Source organism: Capsicum annuum, chromosome 4, assembly GCF_002878395.1.
Source record: "Capsicum annuum cultivar UCD-10X-F1 chromosome 4, UCD10Xv1.1, whole genome shotgun sequence".
Taxonomy (NCBI): Eukaryota; Viridiplantae; Streptophyta; class Magnoliopsida; order Solanales; family Solanaceae; genus Capsicum; species Capsicum annuum.
In genome coordinates this window covers 157,560,767-157,580,122 of record NC_061114.1, presented here as the reverse complement: position 1 = coordinate 157,580,122, position 19,356 = coordinate 157,560,767, and the positions used below count along the sequence as shown (strand labels likewise).

The window sequence follows — 19,356 nt, the reverse complement described above, 5'->3', positions numbered from 1 at the left end:
AAAAAGAGAAATTATATAGGAAGGGTCGGAATGACGACATGACCCTACGCAAATCAAATTTGAGGAGTCACTTTAAAGACGTATGAAACTACGAAAATCAGATCTGAGGAGTAACCGTAAAGACGCATGCTACTATGCAATTCAGATATGAGAAAGTAGTCCGAAAAGATGATACTACGCAAATTAAATATGAGGGAGAGATGCACGGTGCTATGCAAATATGATATGAGAAAGTAGCCACAGGATAAATGCACGATGCTACGCAAATCAAATATGAGAAAATAGTCACCAAAAAGATACACGGTGACCCAACTTTTGCTAACATAATCATTCGCCAGACGAGCGGCAAATATATATTATAGCCGCCCGCCGGCAGCGGAGACTTTGATTCTTTACCAAGATCATGGAAGCTTTATACCACTTGTTGGTTCGAATTCAAGAGGGCGTCATGCTACAGCTAATAGTTGCAAATCAGACGACAAAGAAAACAATACTAAAAAGCATAAAATTATTATATATTTTGGCCAATTGGCCTACATATTATAAAACCTAATGTAAAAGAAATCATAATAACTTTAGAGAACCCCCACCTCCAAAACAAAACTCTCAAATCTTAAAGGACTACATTGTGAATGTTATTGTGTTATGTTATGTGTCTTCTATTTATAGAGATCCAAAATTTTTCCTCTAAGAAAGAGGTTAGCCAAATATGGAAGAGTTTGATATTCTCCTTTTAGGAAAAGCAAAAGTAATTATGCTATTATTTTTATTTTCCTACAATAGAAAATTAATACTCAAATTTGATAAGAAAATCAGGGCTAAAAATTCTAACAAATCTCCCCTTCTTGGGTTGATTTTCTTGACAAAATTTCATCTACCTTCTTCACAAGTGTAATTATTGTTCTTCACATAATCTTCATATGTCGCTTGGCATGCTTAAAAATTGAGCTTTTTGGGGTTAAAAGTATATGACCCCTTTCAAGTTAAAACTATTGAAGCTCTTTGAGGATTAAAAGTGAGCTTTATTTTTAAAAATGTTGTAGCAGGATTGTTGAAAATATGATTGACAACTGTCTATACATGTAATTTTGGACTCTTTTTTCTTTTTAGTTAAAAAAATCTTCACTATCGTCTAGTTGGATGCAACTTTAATCTTGACTTGTCTTCAATTTGAACCATCGAATTTTTGAAATATCGGCTCTAATGCCATGTGAAAAATATAAGTGAAGAATATTATTGAATTGTTTAACAATATTATTACATTGAGACCCTATTTAAAGACAATACATTCCAATCCTTTTCCAAGTAGGATTCTATATACTATTCCTATTTCTACTCATATTCTAACAGTTGTGGTTCATATTCTAGGCAAACTAAAGGAGGTTGGTAGCACAGGTGTCTGTGGCAAATAATATAAATTCTAGGTCCACATAAATAACATTATTTTAGATAAACAGGTCCATATAAATAATATATAAGCAAGCTCAGAAAACACTTATTCTTAAACAAGTTCTCTTATGCATTTTAAGAGTTGCTAATGATAAACTATGGCGGTAAAAACCGTTTTAGAAGTTTGGGTAAAATAAAACTTGCTACGTAGCACCTGATTCAAGTGAATAATAACACATTGAAATGAAGAAGAAAAATCACCTGCAGGATATTGCATAGCAGCAGAAATACGGCATATAGAAGGAATTGCAGACGGGTCTCTGGCACCAGCTCTAGCAGTCAATATAGCAGCATTCTTTTCAGCAGCAGCAACGGCTTCTGGTCCAGTAGATCCACTGACACCCATAGATTCCAATAGAGCCTATAAGAATGAAACAAAGTGTCATGAGTACATGAGAGGAGACAGCGCAAATGTAAACTGCAATAGGTTAAGATGATAATATAAAACAGAATAGCGACTGATATTTACTAGTCATTTCGTTTGTCAAATTATAACTTATCATTTCTGATCTTTTGGCTTACCTCAAATATCCAGAGAAAAAAATAGATAAATAAATAGAAAAAACTCCTTCATTTGTCTTGTGTGTTTAGCAGGGAGGCGAACGATATACTTAGTTATTGCCAGCTGAATACATTCTAGCCATCAACAAACCCAGAAGCTTTCATATATACAACTTATCAGGAAAGAAAGAAGAAAAAATGTATATCCACATATGCATATATCTACATATATACACATTTTTTCTGTATGCATATACCATGACCTAATAAAGGATGTCCCTATTAGTAATAAATATTTTGATAATTGCTCGTGGTAGGAGTTCTCATCATGAGATATATGTTGTGCCTGTGACAAATAAATATCAATGTCAGTGCTGAGAAAATGGAAAAGACCCCCTTCATAAAATTGTTAAAAGGCTTGTAAACAAGAAATTCTAGTACAAAAAGAAGATATTTTTGATGTTTTAGATTACTTGTAAGAATTAGTTTCTGTTGGGAATTTCTGATAGCTTGTAAACTTTTGTAAGGAACTACATTTTTTCGATGTATTATTATGCCTAGTGAATATATAGAGTAACTGTTGCCATCCTCAAAAGAAATAATTGTTAAAGGCTTGTTTGAAAAGCACTTAAACCCTCTAGTTCAGTTAAAACCAGGTTTTGAGCTCTGCTCACTTAGGTGGTGCTTTACTTCAGGAGTTAAGGTGCTATGGTGTGTGTCTGATCACTTATGAACTATGTCTTTAAAAGCACAGTACTAGAGAAGAAATACAATTGATAAACTGATATGTTAATTGTTAAAAAATTGCTTAAGAACTAAAATTTTAGTGTGAGATAATTAGCTAGAAAAAAACTTAAGCTACATCTTGTGATCTCAACTAAAAAAGTAGTTGCTTTAAAACTTGATTGACATGATTTTACTTGAACATAGCTTGCTTTGTCCAAACAGGAGAAGCTAATTGTGGCCTAGAATTTTGAGGAAAAGAATCATAGGTAACACCAGTTTTTCAAGTTTAATTTGTAGTAATATTGGCAATCACATCAATTTATGACAGAAATCTACCTTTCTTTAATAATACCTCTGGTGAATACATAGAAGAGTTTCTCATTGACTTAATTAAAAATGTTCAAGAGGTGTTCCTTATATAAGAGTCTTAGGCTATGTGTAATATGGTAGATAAACGATCCAATACTAATAAGGTAAGGAAATAATCTATATTAAAATATAGAATACCCTATGATATCATATATAACAAGAAGTTACACAGTGCATCCCCACAAAGTGAGGTCTGAGGAGGGTACAGTGTACGCAGTCCATACCACTTTGTTTCCGATAGACCTCTGGCTCAAGACAGATAGCAGTATAACAAACAAAAAAAACATAAAAATAAACAACAAAATGGGATAACACACCGCTAGATAATAAAAGAAACAAGACACCAACAGAGTAATGCTATAATATTCTATATGATTTTCTTTTGAGTACAATGAATCTAAACACATATTGCTTGATAACATGCACCCCCAAATTCAAAGTGAGGAACCAGCTTGAGACTGGTTACTTTGCTAATTTATTCACTCAAGATGTGCACCTAGTTTCCAAAGCATTAAAATATAAACCTTAAAAAAAAAACCATAGAAGTAAATAATTAGCAATCAACGTAGCAACAGATTCCACTAGTATTCAGAAAGAAAGCTGTTTTCACAAATCTATCTTAAAACCAAGCAGTGTAAACACCTCTTTTAAATTTCTTTCTTGCTGAGCAAAAAACTCATTTATTAGATTTGAAGATTAGTGAAAATCTACAAACCTGGGGTGTTGATGGAAGCATGTAAAGTGTATTATCTGGAGTTCGATAAAATGCTGAAACTTCTTGCTCAATAAGATCTTTTGCATTGTGTGATATATCTAAAAGCACAATGCAAGCAGGAATTATAGTACTTGATGAATAATCCCTCACGGCTAACGGCTGCTGACTCCAAAATTCTGCAGCATCCTACACAGTGACAGGGAAAATTTAAGTAATCAAACAACAACATACCCTGTGAATTCACACAAGTAGGACTTGGGGAGGGTAGATTGTACACAGACCTTACCACTACCTCTTGGAGGAAGAGAGGCTGTTCCCAAGAGACCTTCGGCCCAAGCACAACAAATCCAAGTACGAGAAGAAGAAAACAACGAATAAAACATAGCAATTAATAAGGAAAGCAGTGCAAAGCCTACACGAAAGAAAAAATAACCACAACAAAATAATATGGTGATCGAAACACAACATACAACATATGATGATAGATATCAAAAGCAAGAACTACAAGGATGCCACAAAAACTATGACAGACACCAACCACCCTAAACCTCCTAAAGGCACAACACTTCACTCCCTGCTAACCTTCTACCCTAATACGCATCCACACCTTCCTATCTAAAATCATGTCCTCGGTAATAAGAAGTTGCACCATATCTTGTCTAATCACCTCTCCCCAATACTTTTTAGTCCTCCCTCTACCTCTCCACGTACTCACTATAACAAGCCTCTCGCACCTCCTTACTGGGGCGGCTGCGCACCACCTCTTCACATGCCCAAACCATCTCAGTCTTGCCTCCCTCATCTTGTCCGGCACGGAGGCCACTCCCACCTTTTCCCCGACAACCTCATTCTTATTCCTGATCTTATCACTCCTAGTATGCCCACACATCCATCTCCGCATCCTCATCTCCGCAACGTGCATCTTCTAAACATGAGAGTTCTTAATTAGGCAGCACTCCACCCCATAAAACAAGGAAGGTCTAACCACCATTCTGTAGACTTACTTTTAAGCTTCGGTGGTACCTTTTTATCACATAAGACTTTGGTTGTAAGCAATCAACAAATTTACCACATTCTTCAGCTTAAACATAAATACATCAGCGGAACAGCTAATTTGTTAACAAATTGGAAAAATTCCAGTGAGGACTCAGTGACAAATATTGGGATAGACATTCATCAAGTTGAACATCGGTGCAAACCTACTCCTTCCACCCCATTTTGTTAAAACAAATGCTGGCCAATAAATAATCCAGTAAACCTTTCAAACAAGATCAAACAACCATATATGTTAAAACTTCAGTGTCATAACATGTACAACATTTTGGTACTGCACCTTCGAAAGCATCAATAAGAATCCTAGATGACACATCTCTTATACCTATCTTCACTCACTCCTCACACAAATGGGAGCAGAACTAGTACATTACAACTAGGTTGGGCTGCTGAAGACATATTAGTTATGCCAATAACTTCAGCATGTGATCCCTTCGCTTCAATTTTTATGACACTTACCATTTAGGGAAGTCCCAGAATATTTACACAATTCCATATCTATAAAACCTTTTTTTAGGAAAGTAACATGGGCTGTAATACATTTTTAAGAATTCAAAATCATTATACTATCCATTTAGCTTTTCAACCAGTAGTTAAGTTTATTTCGCCATTGATAATATAAAAATCTAAGTCAAATTAACATCTTAGACACAGTGACTAGTCAAATGTTGTCATAGAGAATAGAATTGACCATTGAGAGAGTAATAGAAAGTGATCATCTTGGTAATAGATCAACATGATTGTGAGCCCTGGGAAATTTCATATTTAGTTTCCAACAAAAATTATTTAGCCCATGTCTAAGGCTACACATGACCATACAGTAAACTCAAACATGATTACATGCTGAAGGAGTCCCATTGCATGCCTATCTGGTTTAGTGGTCAAAGAGCTCAAGTCAAACATAGACACAAATCAAAGCAATTCAAGTTAGTAGTTTCAACACACCTTAAGTAAATTTGAAAGGATTGGTATATCATGACCAAAAAGAAAGTCCCTAGCTTCGGTTTATTTATACTTTACAAAAGGTCGTAAACTATTTATCTAGGGGAAACTACATCAAGGTAGATCTTCAAACCGCAACAACATGCAAACCCCCACCCCTAAAAAAATAAATTAGAATAGAAGGCTGGTATCGTAACACACTGCACCACATAGATACGCATATTTACAGTCATACCATGCTTGCCTTAAGTAAGGCACTATAAATAGATTCCAGCTCTGATCTGCGAGCATCAAACTCTTCAATCTTCTTCCATTTCTTTCTCAAAGAATCTTCAGCTTCTTTTCTTTCCGCGCACAGTTTATTTAAACGTTGTATTTCAGACATCAGTGTGTTCACACTAGCTTTTAATCCAGCTGCTTCTCTTTCCTTTGTCCAGACCTCCAACTACAAAAAGAAGAAAATTGCTAGGACATCCCACAAGTACAAAATGAATAAGTAGGTTGAATACAGATAATTGAGCTAGAGAAGATTATAAGATTACACATAAGACCAGCATTTTTTAAACTACCAAGAGAAAGCACATATAAGTACACAAACTAAAGGAAAGTACATATTTTTTTTATAACAGAAAGGGGTCATATTTGCCTTTGTAATCTTACAAAAAGGTTGTATGTACCCCTCGTCATACTTTTTTGATATATTTGTCCTCGTCATCCAACTTTGGGCAAATATTTTCCCTTGGACAGTTAAGTTCCATTTCCTCACTTATTATTCTAAGTGGCACCTACGTGGATATATTTTCATCCTAATTAAAATTTGCTTTTAATTTTATTCTTCTACCCACCCATTATTACATCTAATCCGTATATTATCATTTAAACGCACAATAGAACATGCCAATGTCTAGCATATGCTATCAGTACTCCACAGCATAACACATTTGCTCATCTGTTTGGGGTTCTGTATATTTGTGTTAAACAGTGTTTGTGTGGAAAATAGAAAAAGTCGACCCATCTCATGGAATGCCCACTTGAAATTCTCCTTGTCTTCTTATTTTCTTTCCAACAACAAACTACGTTCATGCTTTATCCTCTTCCACTTTTTCTGAACTTTTAGTATCTCCCTTTTCACTTTCTATATACATATAAATGCCCTCTTACAGCTTTGACTAGGAGTTTGCTACTTAATGTCTTATTTTTGGCTGGGCATATTTCGGCTCAAACCGAAAGAACAGACCCAACCGAATATTTTTAGTTTCGGTTTTGGTTGTTTTAAAAAAAAAAATCAGTTGCTCGGTTTGATTTTTTTAAAAAAAAAAATCGGTTAATCAGAAAACAGAATTTTATATACTATTTGCAGCAATACAGAATATATGTAACATAATACCCAAGCCAGCCTATTAGCCCATTTCCTATGTACCCATGACTCATAACCCTTTAGTTCATTACTCCATTTACCCCAAATTCCCCAGTCAACTCTCACAGACCACAATTGTCGCAACTCTCAACCCCTCACGGCTCACTCTCATCTCTCACACAGTCACAGTCATCTCTCACTTTCAGCTCCAATGAGGCGACAACCATCGCCGACGGCCCACAATAATGTCCGCGCATTGATGAGGGGGGATCTCAGATCTGAGTTCTGACAATGTAAAACTCGAACTTGCGTTGCTTTTGAAAAGATTTGTTGGGACTTGGGAAAGGCATAAGTTGGATATCAGTTGAAAGTCACAAGAAATCGGGCTTAAAAAGTCTCTTTTTGAAAAAATTGGTTCAATTTTAAAAGCCAAGTTATGACAAAGAAAAGGCCATGGATGATATTCAAGCCGAAAAAACGAATAGAAAAAAACCGAACCGAAAACTGAACTGAAACGAAATTAATTCAGTTTGGTTACTGTTACTATTTTCACCAAACCAAAAACTGAAAAACCAAACCGAATTTGGCAAACCGAACCGACCGAATACGCACCCCTAGTCTTATTGCATACTCTTGTCTAATTGTTGTTATAACAAATTAGAATAAGAAAAAATATTCTGCTAATTTCCAATAGTTCATGAAAACCCAACCACAAGAAGGCACGCTTGATATTTTTTTTTTTATGGTAAAGTGAAGAGAGAATGGTATTAGAAGCCAAGTTGCGAGAACTCTTCACTTTCAGTGCCGCACCTGTGCCGGAGTCTTCAAAAATACACTATTTTTGGCGAATCCGACACACACCCATTAACTTTTTTGACGATTCCGAGCAACATATATTAGAGGTTGGGTTTCATGGGTCAGATGGGTTGGGTGTAATATTAGGTGGGTAGAAGAATTAAATTGAGAATAAGTTTATAATTGGGATAAAAATAAATCCACATAGACGTCATGTAGGATAATAAGAGTGGGACATGGAACTTAACAGTTCAAGGGAAAATATGTGCCCAAAGTTGGATGGCGGGGAAAAATATATCAAAAAAGTACGACAAGGGGTAAATATAACCTTTTTCTAAGAGACGAGCAAATATGACCCTTTTCCCTTTTTTATAATGGTTGTGTCAGGACCGACTTGCAAGATTATTTATAGTGTGCCTGCTAACTCCGACCAACACTGGGGAGAACTCACAAAACGTTCTTTTTCCTTTTTCCTATGCTTAGAACAGCAAAACGGTGTCTTCAAATGCACGCAGCATTTTTTGAATAATTGAACAGCACTAGCAGCTGAATATCAACCAGTGTTCCGGGAAGTGTAGCATGATGCGGAAAAAAAAGCGACAAGGGCTCCACATCACACATTACGTGAAGTGTGAAGCAATACAAGTGCATATTGAAGTGAAGCGGTGAAGAAGAAGAAGGCGCAGTAGTGGCAGTCGCACAATGAAGAAGAAGTTGCAGCAGTGGACTTCAAAGTTAACCTTAGAAAATTGTAGCAGTGGTAGTCACCGCAATACTCTATTTTATAAAATTTAAAATTGATCCTAAATATAAAATCAACACAAAGTGACTCTTTAACTCTTTATTTAATTTAAAATTGACCCTAAAAATAAAATCAGCATGATGCGCTCGCATCAGCCACACGCAGCAAGAGGGGCTGCATCGCTTTGCATTGTTGCATAAGAGCGCATTCCTAAAGACTGATATCAACACATCCCTTATAGGATATTATTCCTCCCAAATAGATTTCCTAAACCTACCTTATCAAAAAAAATAGATTCAACCTTGTTAAAGTCTGTGACCTCGTCTAAAAGATTAAGCTATTAGAAATAGCACACTTTAACATATTTATGTCTTTAATAAACCCCTTCAAGTGCGAATCTAATTCTTTTTATGAGCAAGAATAAATTATTTTTGATAATGGTGGCCGTGAGACTTAAACACAAGACATCGAAATTTGTGACCATTTGATTTAAACGTTAAGCTATTTGAGAGACCACAGTTTTATTTATTCTGATTATATGTTAAACAAATCTAAACCTCTTTGACAAGCTTTTCAAAGAAAAGGGGCAGAATATTATGGACAAGTCAGAACAAAAAACTTCATCCTATACTAAGACAGAATCAACCAAAACCCTACGGTTATGGGTAGAGTAGCCCAAAACATCATAAACACCTTTGAAAACCCATAACCGATAAGGGGCAAGTGATTCTCTAACAACCTACCGAACACGTGTAACACATTCTTAAATTTACACGTGAATGATGGATTGGAGATCTATTTTTATTTCTTAGACAATTGAAGAGTGGATGGTATAAAGAGAGATAAAGCTCAACATTTGAAAAGTGGGCCTGGAGCTCAGATGAGAGTAGGCTCAACAAGCTAAGGCTGACTTGGATCAAAGTTTCTGGGTCAACAGTTTAAACTGAGAGAGGGTAGCTCAAACCAACTCCATAGGTTGATATTGAGAGAGAGAAGCTTACAGCAATAGATCATGAAGAGAGAATGCGAGTGTGCACATGGTTTCACCAAGTTTAGCTCTGATACCATGCGAAAGAATCTAACCGTCCAACCCAAAACTTTAAGGTTGTAGGTGGAGTAGCCCGGGATATTAAGTAGGCGTTTGGCCATGGAAATTTTTTCACTTTCTTCGGAAAATCATTTCACCTTAGTGAAAATAGTGGTGTTTGGCCATAAAAATTATTTCACTTTAGTGAAAATTGTTTTTGGAAAAGTGAAAACAAGTTTTACTTGTTTTCACTTTTCTCACTCCTATTTCTCTCACAAAATTTCAAAAACAACTTCAATTTATGTTCATGGTCAAACATAACACCAACTTCAACTCCAACTCCAAAAAATTATTATTTTCATTGCCAAACAGGGCCTAAAAATCACTTTGAAAACCCCTGCACAACTAATGAGAGACAAGTATTTATCTAACACAAGAGATCTTTATTTTCTCCATCTATTACCTTACCTCCTTCGAAGTTCAAAAGTTAGCTATGCATATTCTCATGGAAGAGAAGATACATTTGCCATGAGTTTATTATAAATAAACTTGGTACAAGATTTCACAAAGCTCCGTAGTTCCACGAATAAGCTAAAATGAATGTTACCTGGATTTTCATTCCTTAGAGTCATCAATACGAAATGATTTAAGGGGGGTGGGGGATGTTTGGCCATGAGAATTTTTTACTTTTTTACGGAAAATTATTTCACTTAGTGAAAATCGTAGTGTTCGGCCATAAGAATTTCAAATACAATTCCAAATTGTATTAGGAACTTGTTTTCACTTTCACTTCTCTCACAAAAAGTCAAAAACAACTTCAATTTATATTCATGACCAAAAACAACTCCGAACTCCAACTCCAACTTCAATTTCAACTCCAGAAAATTTTGGTTTTCATGGTCAACACCTACTAAATCATTTCTCTGGTAAGTTGTCTACTCCACAATACATCAGTCTCATAGTTAGTGCTTAAAAGATTTAGTTTTAACCAGCAATGACCACGTACCATATACAGTAAGCTAATAATTTTAAGCAAGCATAGTATTTGTTCTAAGGGTCAACATAGCTGTTACTCTAAAGAGAAATATGTGAACGAGAATGTAGCGGGTAGCAAATATCAGTTCAGTGGCACTATTTAACACCTCGAAAAAACAATATGCTTAATATTTACATCTATAAACTTAATCAGAAAAAATACAGTAAGCCTTTTAGCAGTAACATAAATTCAACTGATAGTTGCCCAGGCATAATTTAAGGATGTTCTCCAAAGAAATCCAGAAAGGTGTGGAATCCCATTTACCACATTATTTTTAAGCTTTACAAATGAAAAGTCAAACCTCAAGTTGCCTAAGGCTGCTCATACTCTTTGATGTTCCTCCAATTACTAGCGAGTGCGAAGAGATTGCATCATCAGTTCCTTGCAGATGCTTTAAAAGCTGTTGGCTCATATTTCTTGCTTCTGCGGCTTTATTCAATGCATCTTCAGTAGCCATGAATTGCTGAACATGGGCTTTCTGAATAGGACAAAAAAACTCAGACCACTCAAATATATACCAGAAAAAAACAGATTTCCCTGCATATAAAAATGGAAGGTCTTACAGCTATAAACACAAGTGCATAACAATCGATCCACAGAATCCATGTCAGGTTGACAATTGAGAAGGAAGTGTAATAGACAGGAAACACTCAATCAATAGCCAGGTCAAATTGAAGATCCAATTCAGATTAAAGGGAGCAACAGTTTACAAGGAGTTCCAAGAGGATTTCAAGAAGCAAGAAAAAGTGATCCACAAAAAAGTCCAAGAAACTTTGCAAAAGTAAAAATTTGAAGGTGGCAAACTATTGTAAGGAATGAAATAAAAAAACCTGTCTCTCAAGAAGTTGATTTTGACTCCCTTTTGAAGACGTATCACCCCCAATTTTGCCATTGCCATAAAGCTGATAGTGTAAGGGTGATGTTACATCAGGAGTAGAAGCATCCATTACTCTGTCATTCTCGTACTTGTACCTGATTCAAAGGGTAAAATTGACATCAATGAATAGGTTCATCATCATAAACTAAGTTCAAGGAGATATAAAAAAACAAGAGAAAGCAAAACAGGCCTCCATCCCTTCAAAACCGGTTGCCTTGTCAGACATTACATGTAAAATACATAATTGAATTAGTTTACCCTTTTCATTTCATCAATATTTCAAGTACTTGTATTGTATTACTTTGGGGTAAGACACCAGGATAGCAATCCCACACACCTTCTTTAGCTGGGCATATATTCCATTTAAGAGACAGCGACCTAAATTATTAAGTGCTTAACGGATAAGACGGGTGGCCGATGCACTGCATCATGCAGGTCAGACAGGTGGCCAACACACACACAAGACAGGTAAGACGTGTGGAACTATGCTTTGAGACCAAATAATTGGGATCAGCTTCATGAATCTTCTGTATGTATCCTGCTCTCACGTCCATTTCACTCTGATATTATATATTTTACCTTGCAAGGGAACCCAGGGATCTTCTATACTAAATTTTGTAAATATTACACTTAACCCCAGACAAGTATACAAGTCTAACCAGAATAAGAAGACTCCTCACAACTCCGAACCTAATATAAGCATAAGATTAGCTGAGTATAATTCTAACTAGTTTGTATTGACTATAGTCGGTATGACAATTAACTCTAATAAGTTTGCCTTTTGATATGTTAGAATATGAGGAAGTGCAACATCTAACCAATTAAACTATTAGTCATAAATAATAAGAATCAAAATCCCCGCTCCCGAAAGTGGACCTGTATTTCCTATAAAAACAAAATTTATCAAATCATGTAAGAAACACGAAAATAGAAAAATATGAGTTATAGTAGTTTTCAGTTGTTCATTCAAATGCAGAGAAAATAATGATCAGAAACCAGGGCAGACGCAATCCAAAAATGAAAATCTTAGAGGTATTCCTAAGAAGATCAATTACCTTAGAATCTCTGCATCAGCTCTAACATCAACTTTCTCTATTTCTCGAGTAATTGTAGTCTTCAGCTTTTGAGCATAGGCATTGATTGCTTGTAGCAACTGGGGAGGACTTTGCAGGCAACTTACAATTGCATCTCTTACTTCACCGGGTAAATCACCATCGAGGTCAATACCCAACTTGGCAGCTTGTAACAGAGAATTCATATGGATACCACTTCCTTCATAAGCAGGAAAAGAGCTGCGAATTTTTTCAGCCATCTGCATGGCAAGACACTCACATGCCTTCCTGATATTTCTTTCCCAGGTTGTTTCAATGAGAATGACATCCTCCACATTTTTGGTTCCTTTAAAAGTCGAATAAACATCGTTCTCATTTGCCTGAAAAGTTGTAACCACCTCAGCAGAAGAATCTACATTAGACCGCTTAACATTCCTAGCTTGGTTAATATAACAACTTAGACGTTTATGGTACTCGGAAAATATTTTTGCAGCTTCATCACACTGTTGATCATAAGCCTCCAGCATTACTTGTTTATGTCTGCATTTAAGAGTGTATAAATATCAGCTATACTCAATGCACCTGCGCTAACCAATCTAGACACGGGTTCTTGTTTCTTAGGGACAGAAAATAAGCAAATTTAAAAATTATGAAAGGAATAACCCAGCCTGTGATTCCCACCATCCACACCTTCAGTGAATCAGTTGTAATGGTCACAAGGTTAACTCGGGTTCATATTATCTCAGTGGTTCCAAAATTAGAGTGGCTGTAGTCTTTTATACTCCCTTCATTTTACTTTGCCCCTTATGAAAAGTAGTTGTTTCAATTTACTTGGCCAATTTATAACATCGAGAAGTTTATCATTTTTCTTTCAATATTACCCCTATCATTAAATGATTACAAAAAGTATTAGCAAAAACAAATTAAGATTTCCAAAGCATAATTAATAAGGTTAGTTTTGTAAAATAAACCCCTAATAAATGTTTTCTTAAAGGGATTGTCAAATCAACATGGGCCAAGTACAATGAGCAGCAATAACAACAGCAACAACAAACCCAGTGTATTCCCACAACATGGGGTCTAGGGAGGGTAAGATGTACGCAGTCCATACCGCTACCTCCGAAGAAGTAGAGAGGTTGTTTCCGATAGACCCCCGGCTCAAGATAAAGGATAGTAAACAAGGGGATGGATGACATAACCGAAATAAAGAATAAGAAACAATAAAATAAAAATCAGAGAAATATGAAATACGGGAAATAAGAGCAACACGGAATAAGAAAAATAGAAACTAAGAAATAAGAAATAGGACACCCACCTAGTAGTAACATACACACTCACATACCAAAGACACCTATGTACACTGTCCTATGATTACTAACCCGGCTACACAAGAACTCTCCTAACTGCTTGCTACAACCCACACACTAACACTAGCCTTCTACCCTTATCCTCGACCTCCACACCTTCCTATCTAGGGTCATGTCCTCAGTAAGCTGAAGCTGCTCCATGTCCTGTCTAATCCTCCCTCCAGTATTTCTTCAGCCTACCTCTACTCCTCCAGAAGCCATCCAACGATAGCCTCTCACATCTATGAACCGAGGCATCCACGTCCCTCCTAATCACATGCCCAAACCATCTCAGCCTTCCTTCCCGCATCTTGTCCTACACCGAAACCACTCCCACCTTCTCCCGGATAATCTCATTCCTAACTCTGTCCCCTGTAGTAAGCCCACACATCCAACGCAACATTCTCATTTCCATCACCTTCAATTTTTGGATGTGAACGTGCTTAACTGACCAACACTCCGCTCTATACAACATGGCCGGACGAACTATCACTCTATAAAATTTGTCTTTAAGCTTAAGGGGCACCTTTTTATCGCACAACACTCCCGAGGCGAGCCTCCACTTTATCCAACCTACTCCAATACGTTTAGAAACATCCTCATCAATCTCACCATTCCCCTAGATCATAGACCCAAGATACTTAAAACTATCTCTCTTACAAACATCCTAGGATTCCAACCTCACCACCACTTCGTCCTCTTGCCTCGAGTCACTAAACTTACATTCCAAATACTCCGTCTTGGACCTACTCAACCTAAACCCCTTAGACTCAATGGTTTGCCTCCAAACCTCCAATTTGTCATTCACACACCCCGCGTCTCATCAATCAGCACTACATCATCTGCAAATAACATACACCAAGGCACCTCTCCTTGAATACTCCGCGTCAACACGTCCATCACCAACGCAAAAAGAAACGGACTAAAAGTCGATCCCTGATGCAACCATGTCTCGACCGGAAAATGCTCTGAGTCTCCTCCCGCCGTCCTCACTCGGGTCTTCATCCATCGTACATGTCCTTAATAGCTCTGATGTACACCACCGGAACCCCTCTCACCTCTAAGCATCTCCAAAGGACCTCCCTCGGGACTTTATCATACGTCTTTTCCAAGTCGATGAACACCATGTGTAAATCCCTCTTTCTTTCTCTATACTGCTCCACCAATCTCCTTACCAGGTGGATTGCCTCTGTCGTCGAGCGACCAGGCATAAATCCAAACTGATTCTCCAAAACGGACACGACCCTCCTCAATCTCCGCTCAGCCACTCTCTCCCAAATCTTCATAGTGCGACTCAACAGCTTAATACTCCTATAGTTGTTGCAACCCTGAATGTCAACCTTGTTTTTATATAACGGCATCATCGTACTCCACATCTAAGCCTCAAGCATTCTCACATTCTTGAAAATGTCGTAAACAAATCAGTCAACCACCTTAAACCTGCCCCACCAACATACTTCCAAAAATCCACCGGAATCTCATCAGGCCCTGTCGCCCTACCCCGCCGCATCCTATGAATAGCCTCTCTAACCTCCTAAACCCTAAAACGCCTACAGAAACTGAAAACACGGCTCTCCTTCGAGTGCTCCAACCCCCCTAGCTCAATGCCTCTGTCCCCCTCCTTGTTCAAAAGTCTATGAAAGTACTCCTGCCATCTCTTCTTAATGTGCACATCCTCCACCAAAACACTACCATCCTCCCCTTTAATGCACCTCACTTGATCGAGGTCACGACCCTTCCGCTCCCTAGCCTTAGCAAGCCTATACAACCTTTTTTCCCCGCCTTTCTCCTCTAACCCCGCATACAAGCTCTCGAACGCGGCTGACTTAGCAGCCGTAACTGCTAACTTAGCCTCCTTTCTACTTTGTAAACCTCCCTATTCACCCGCTTCTCCTCTTCATCTTTACTCTCAATCAACTTAACATACGCCCCCTTCTTAATCTCCACTTTCTTCTTCACTTCTTCATTCCACCATCAATCCCCCTTATGACGACCTGCCCGGCCCCTCGAAACACCCAACACTTCTCTAGCAGTCTCCGTGATGCAACTGGCAGCCCTATCCCACATAACATCCACGTCCCCCTGCACTCCCACACCCCTATTCTCGCCACCTTTTTCCCTATCTCCAGAGCACTAACTGGCATCAAGCCACCCCACTTAATTCTAGGTCGACCCTCCCCGGCCCTTCTCTTCTTGCTCTTCTTGATAGACAAGTTCATCACTAGAAGCCTATGTTGGGTCGAAAGATGCTCACTCGGAATGACTTTACAGTTATTACATAACACCCTATCCCCCTTCCTAAGCAGCAGAAAGTCTATCTGAGTCTTGGCTATTGCGCTTCGAAAGGTAATCAGGTGATGCTCCTTCTTCGAAAAGCTCAAATTCACGACCACCAACCCAAACGCCCTCGCAAAAACCAATAGTGTAGCTCCCTCACCATTTCTATCACCGAAACCAAAACCTCCATGCACATCGTCATAGCCTCCCGATAAGACCCCAATGTGCCCATTGAAGTCCCCTGCTATGATAATCTTCTCCGAGCCAGGCACGCTTCTCACCACCTCGACCAAATCCTCCCAAAATTTCACTTTCACCTCCTCTTCCAAGCCCACCTGCAGCGCATAAACACTACACGCATGCAGAGTAAAACCCCCAATGACCAGCTTAATCTTCATCATCCTATCATTGACCCTCTTAACCTCCATCACCTGTCCTCTAAGCTCCTCATCCACTAAGATGCCCCCACCATTGCGACGCCTCTCACTCCCTGAGTACCACAGCCTGTACCCATCCACATCCCTGGGCTTAGAACCTACCCACCTAGTCTCCAGAACACAAGCAATATTAATCCTTCTCTTCTTAAGAATCTTTACCAACTCTACGGACTTGCCCTGAAGGGTCCCAATGTTCCAAGATCCTACTCTCAACATGTCTTCTCTCGCCTCTCGCCTACCTCTAACACCCCTCACCGCCCCAGCCCTAACGCCCGACCTATACCCCACACCCACCCTGCCCTCCTCTCCTCACCCCTCGCAAAACATCCCTCACCCCCAACCCACTCGAACATGACCCTAATTCACCATCAACCCCTCCAGCCACTACTCAAAAACCAACGCAAAGCCCCTAAACCGACAAACAAACAAACACAGCAACAATGCGAAAACAATAAGAGAAGGCACGCACAAAGTATACTATTCAGCCTAGCAGCTAGAACAACACAACAATAATCCACCAATAAGTAAAGCGGCCAGTCACCACTATAATAGCAAGAAGGGAACCAGAAATCTAAATTTAGGGCTCAATGTGCAGAAGTCACCACTACGGTTAGAAGCCAAAAATCAAATTGGAAAAACAATACAAAATTCTACAAAAATTTTAGGCAACAGACGAGTAGAAATTGATCAAGTAATCTATTCCTAAATGCTTCTACCTCTAGCTTCTTACAAGTACAACAATTGAATGTATGCTAACGCAAACCAGATGCACAATAGATTATCAAAACACGCCAGGGAACAAAACAAGGAATAATGAACTGTACAACCAATTTACTAAGTCCAAAAATCCGATAGCCAAAAATTAACAACAAGAAATATACCACCAATAAGAAAGATTTAAGAATTTACAGATGGATAACAAGATAGAATACAACTGTAGAATAAGAAAAAAGATGGACAAGAAAGGTTTCAGAAAATATAAACCCAAATCAAGAACAAGAGAAACATTAGAACTTGGTCAGGACGGCAAGATCTCGGTGATACTTAGGAGATTTCCGATCTTCTAATTAATGCCAAGTACAATGAGCGGAGGGGGTAATATACACATTTACTTTCTTCTTCTTTTTGGGGTAATGTATACATGGTATGAGCGAAATATAGTGGATTCAGTTAACTGCTAGAACAACTCGATTTGCCTTTGCATATTACAGCTTTAAGATGAAGAAATGAAGTAAGATTTGCTTCTATACATAAGCTCACCACAATAATCAAAATAAAGAACAACACAAAGCTTGTGGTTATTAGTAGATAAGAGATAACATTACAATAGGCTGATTCTAATGGACAAACCTGTAATTAGACCTCTCGTCAAGCATGCATTTACGCTCAGCCTCCTCCCTTGCGACCTCCAATATCCTGGCCTTCAACTCTTTCCGCTGACGCCTCACTATCTGTCTAAGCCTTTCCACCTCTTTCTCTGCCAAATCTCTCTCCTGTAAAGCAAATTCCCTACTATTCTCAGCTGATGAACCCAACCCCACACTCGAGGCAGAGCGCGAACAACTGTCTCTAACCACACCTCCTACCTTCTCCTTCCTCCTCCCCCCTTTGCTCCTCCCTGAATCAACAGCATTAACATTTCCATTTCCATCATCTCGGCCGTGTACGAGGATATTGCGGCGGACATTTTCAACAGTTTTCTCGGATTTAACTCTATTCAAGAGGAAATTCCAGATGGATATCATGTTACCGCGGCAAATCTTGCGAAGTGAATCGATAGTTGGCATTGCTGCTTTGCTTGAAGCTGCATACGAACCTAATGGTTGGTACCCCATCTCCTTCTGAAGCCATTCCAGTATGGCTTCTGGTTGGACCGACCCTGCCATTTGACTATATCAACACCTAGGGTTTCCAATTCTCCGATAAATTGCACTACATCCACTCCAGTATCCACAATTCCAACCAGTTAGACTAGTTAATTGAAATCCCAAAACGAACAAAACCAAAATGGGAGATAAAGGGCAGTCTGATGCACTAAAGCTCCCCTATGCGCTAATGGGATAAACACAAAAATATGAACAGATCTGAAGGCGGCGAGACTGACAATGGAGTTGTGGTTAGCGTAGAAGTAGCGTCGCCGCAAGGATATTGCAGCCAAGTGGATCCACACTCACTAGCACTGTACAGAATTTTGGAATTGGAAAGGGCAATTGGAAGAAAGACAAATTAGTGAAAGTTTAAAATACAAGGTCCCGCCGAAAGCCATGTGGTACCAAATCATTACGCGTGCTTTGCTGCCGTCCGCCCCGGAACAGTTACTGTGTAAATCCAAATTAACTTGGAGCCCCTTTTGGAAGACTAGATATTTAACTCGTGTTTTAGTTTTAATTGATATGATATAAATAAAATTTTGATAGTTAATTATATTTTAAATTGTTAGCTATTGTAATTTATAATAATTTTTTGATATTGTAATTTACTATTTTAAGTTGTTAATCATTATAATTTATAATACTCTCTTTATCCAAACTTTTATAGCACTAATAGTCAATTATATTTTTAAAATAATTTAAATTTTTAATTATTGTGATTTATAATATTTTTTATTTTTCTAACTTAAATGGCATTGATATAATTTCGAGAGTCAACCAAATA

The 19,356-nt window shown here is 38.1% G+C and overlaps 1 protein-coding gene across 1 annotated transcript in view; it reads right to left on the bottom strand.

Annotated features, from left to right (window-relative positions):
- The window catches only part of LOC107867996 (AUGMIN subunit 5), a 40,610-nt gene extending 21,574 nt beyond the window's left edge, over window positions 1-19,036 (bottom strand). The window contains exons 1-7 of the mRNA XM_016714530.2: window positions 18,052-19,036; window positions 12,645-13,181; window positions 11,543-11,684; window positions 11,014-11,190; window positions 5,991-6,200; window positions 3,761-3,946; window positions 1,651-1,810 (exon numbers count right to left, since the gene is read on the bottom strand). Of these exons, the coding sequence (XP_016570016.1) occupies window positions 1,651-1,810; window positions 3,761-3,946; window positions 5,991-6,200; window positions 11,014-11,190; window positions 11,543-11,684; window positions 12,645-13,181; window positions 18,052-18,587 (1,948 nt within the window). The 5' untranslated portion in view covers window positions 18,588-19,036. The remainder of the gene's footprint in view (window positions 1-1,650; window positions 1,811-3,760; window positions 3,947-5,990; window positions 6,201-11,013; window positions 11,191-11,542; window positions 11,685-12,644; window positions 13,182-18,051) is intronic.
- Window positions 19,037-19,356: the final 320 nt, after the last annotated feature.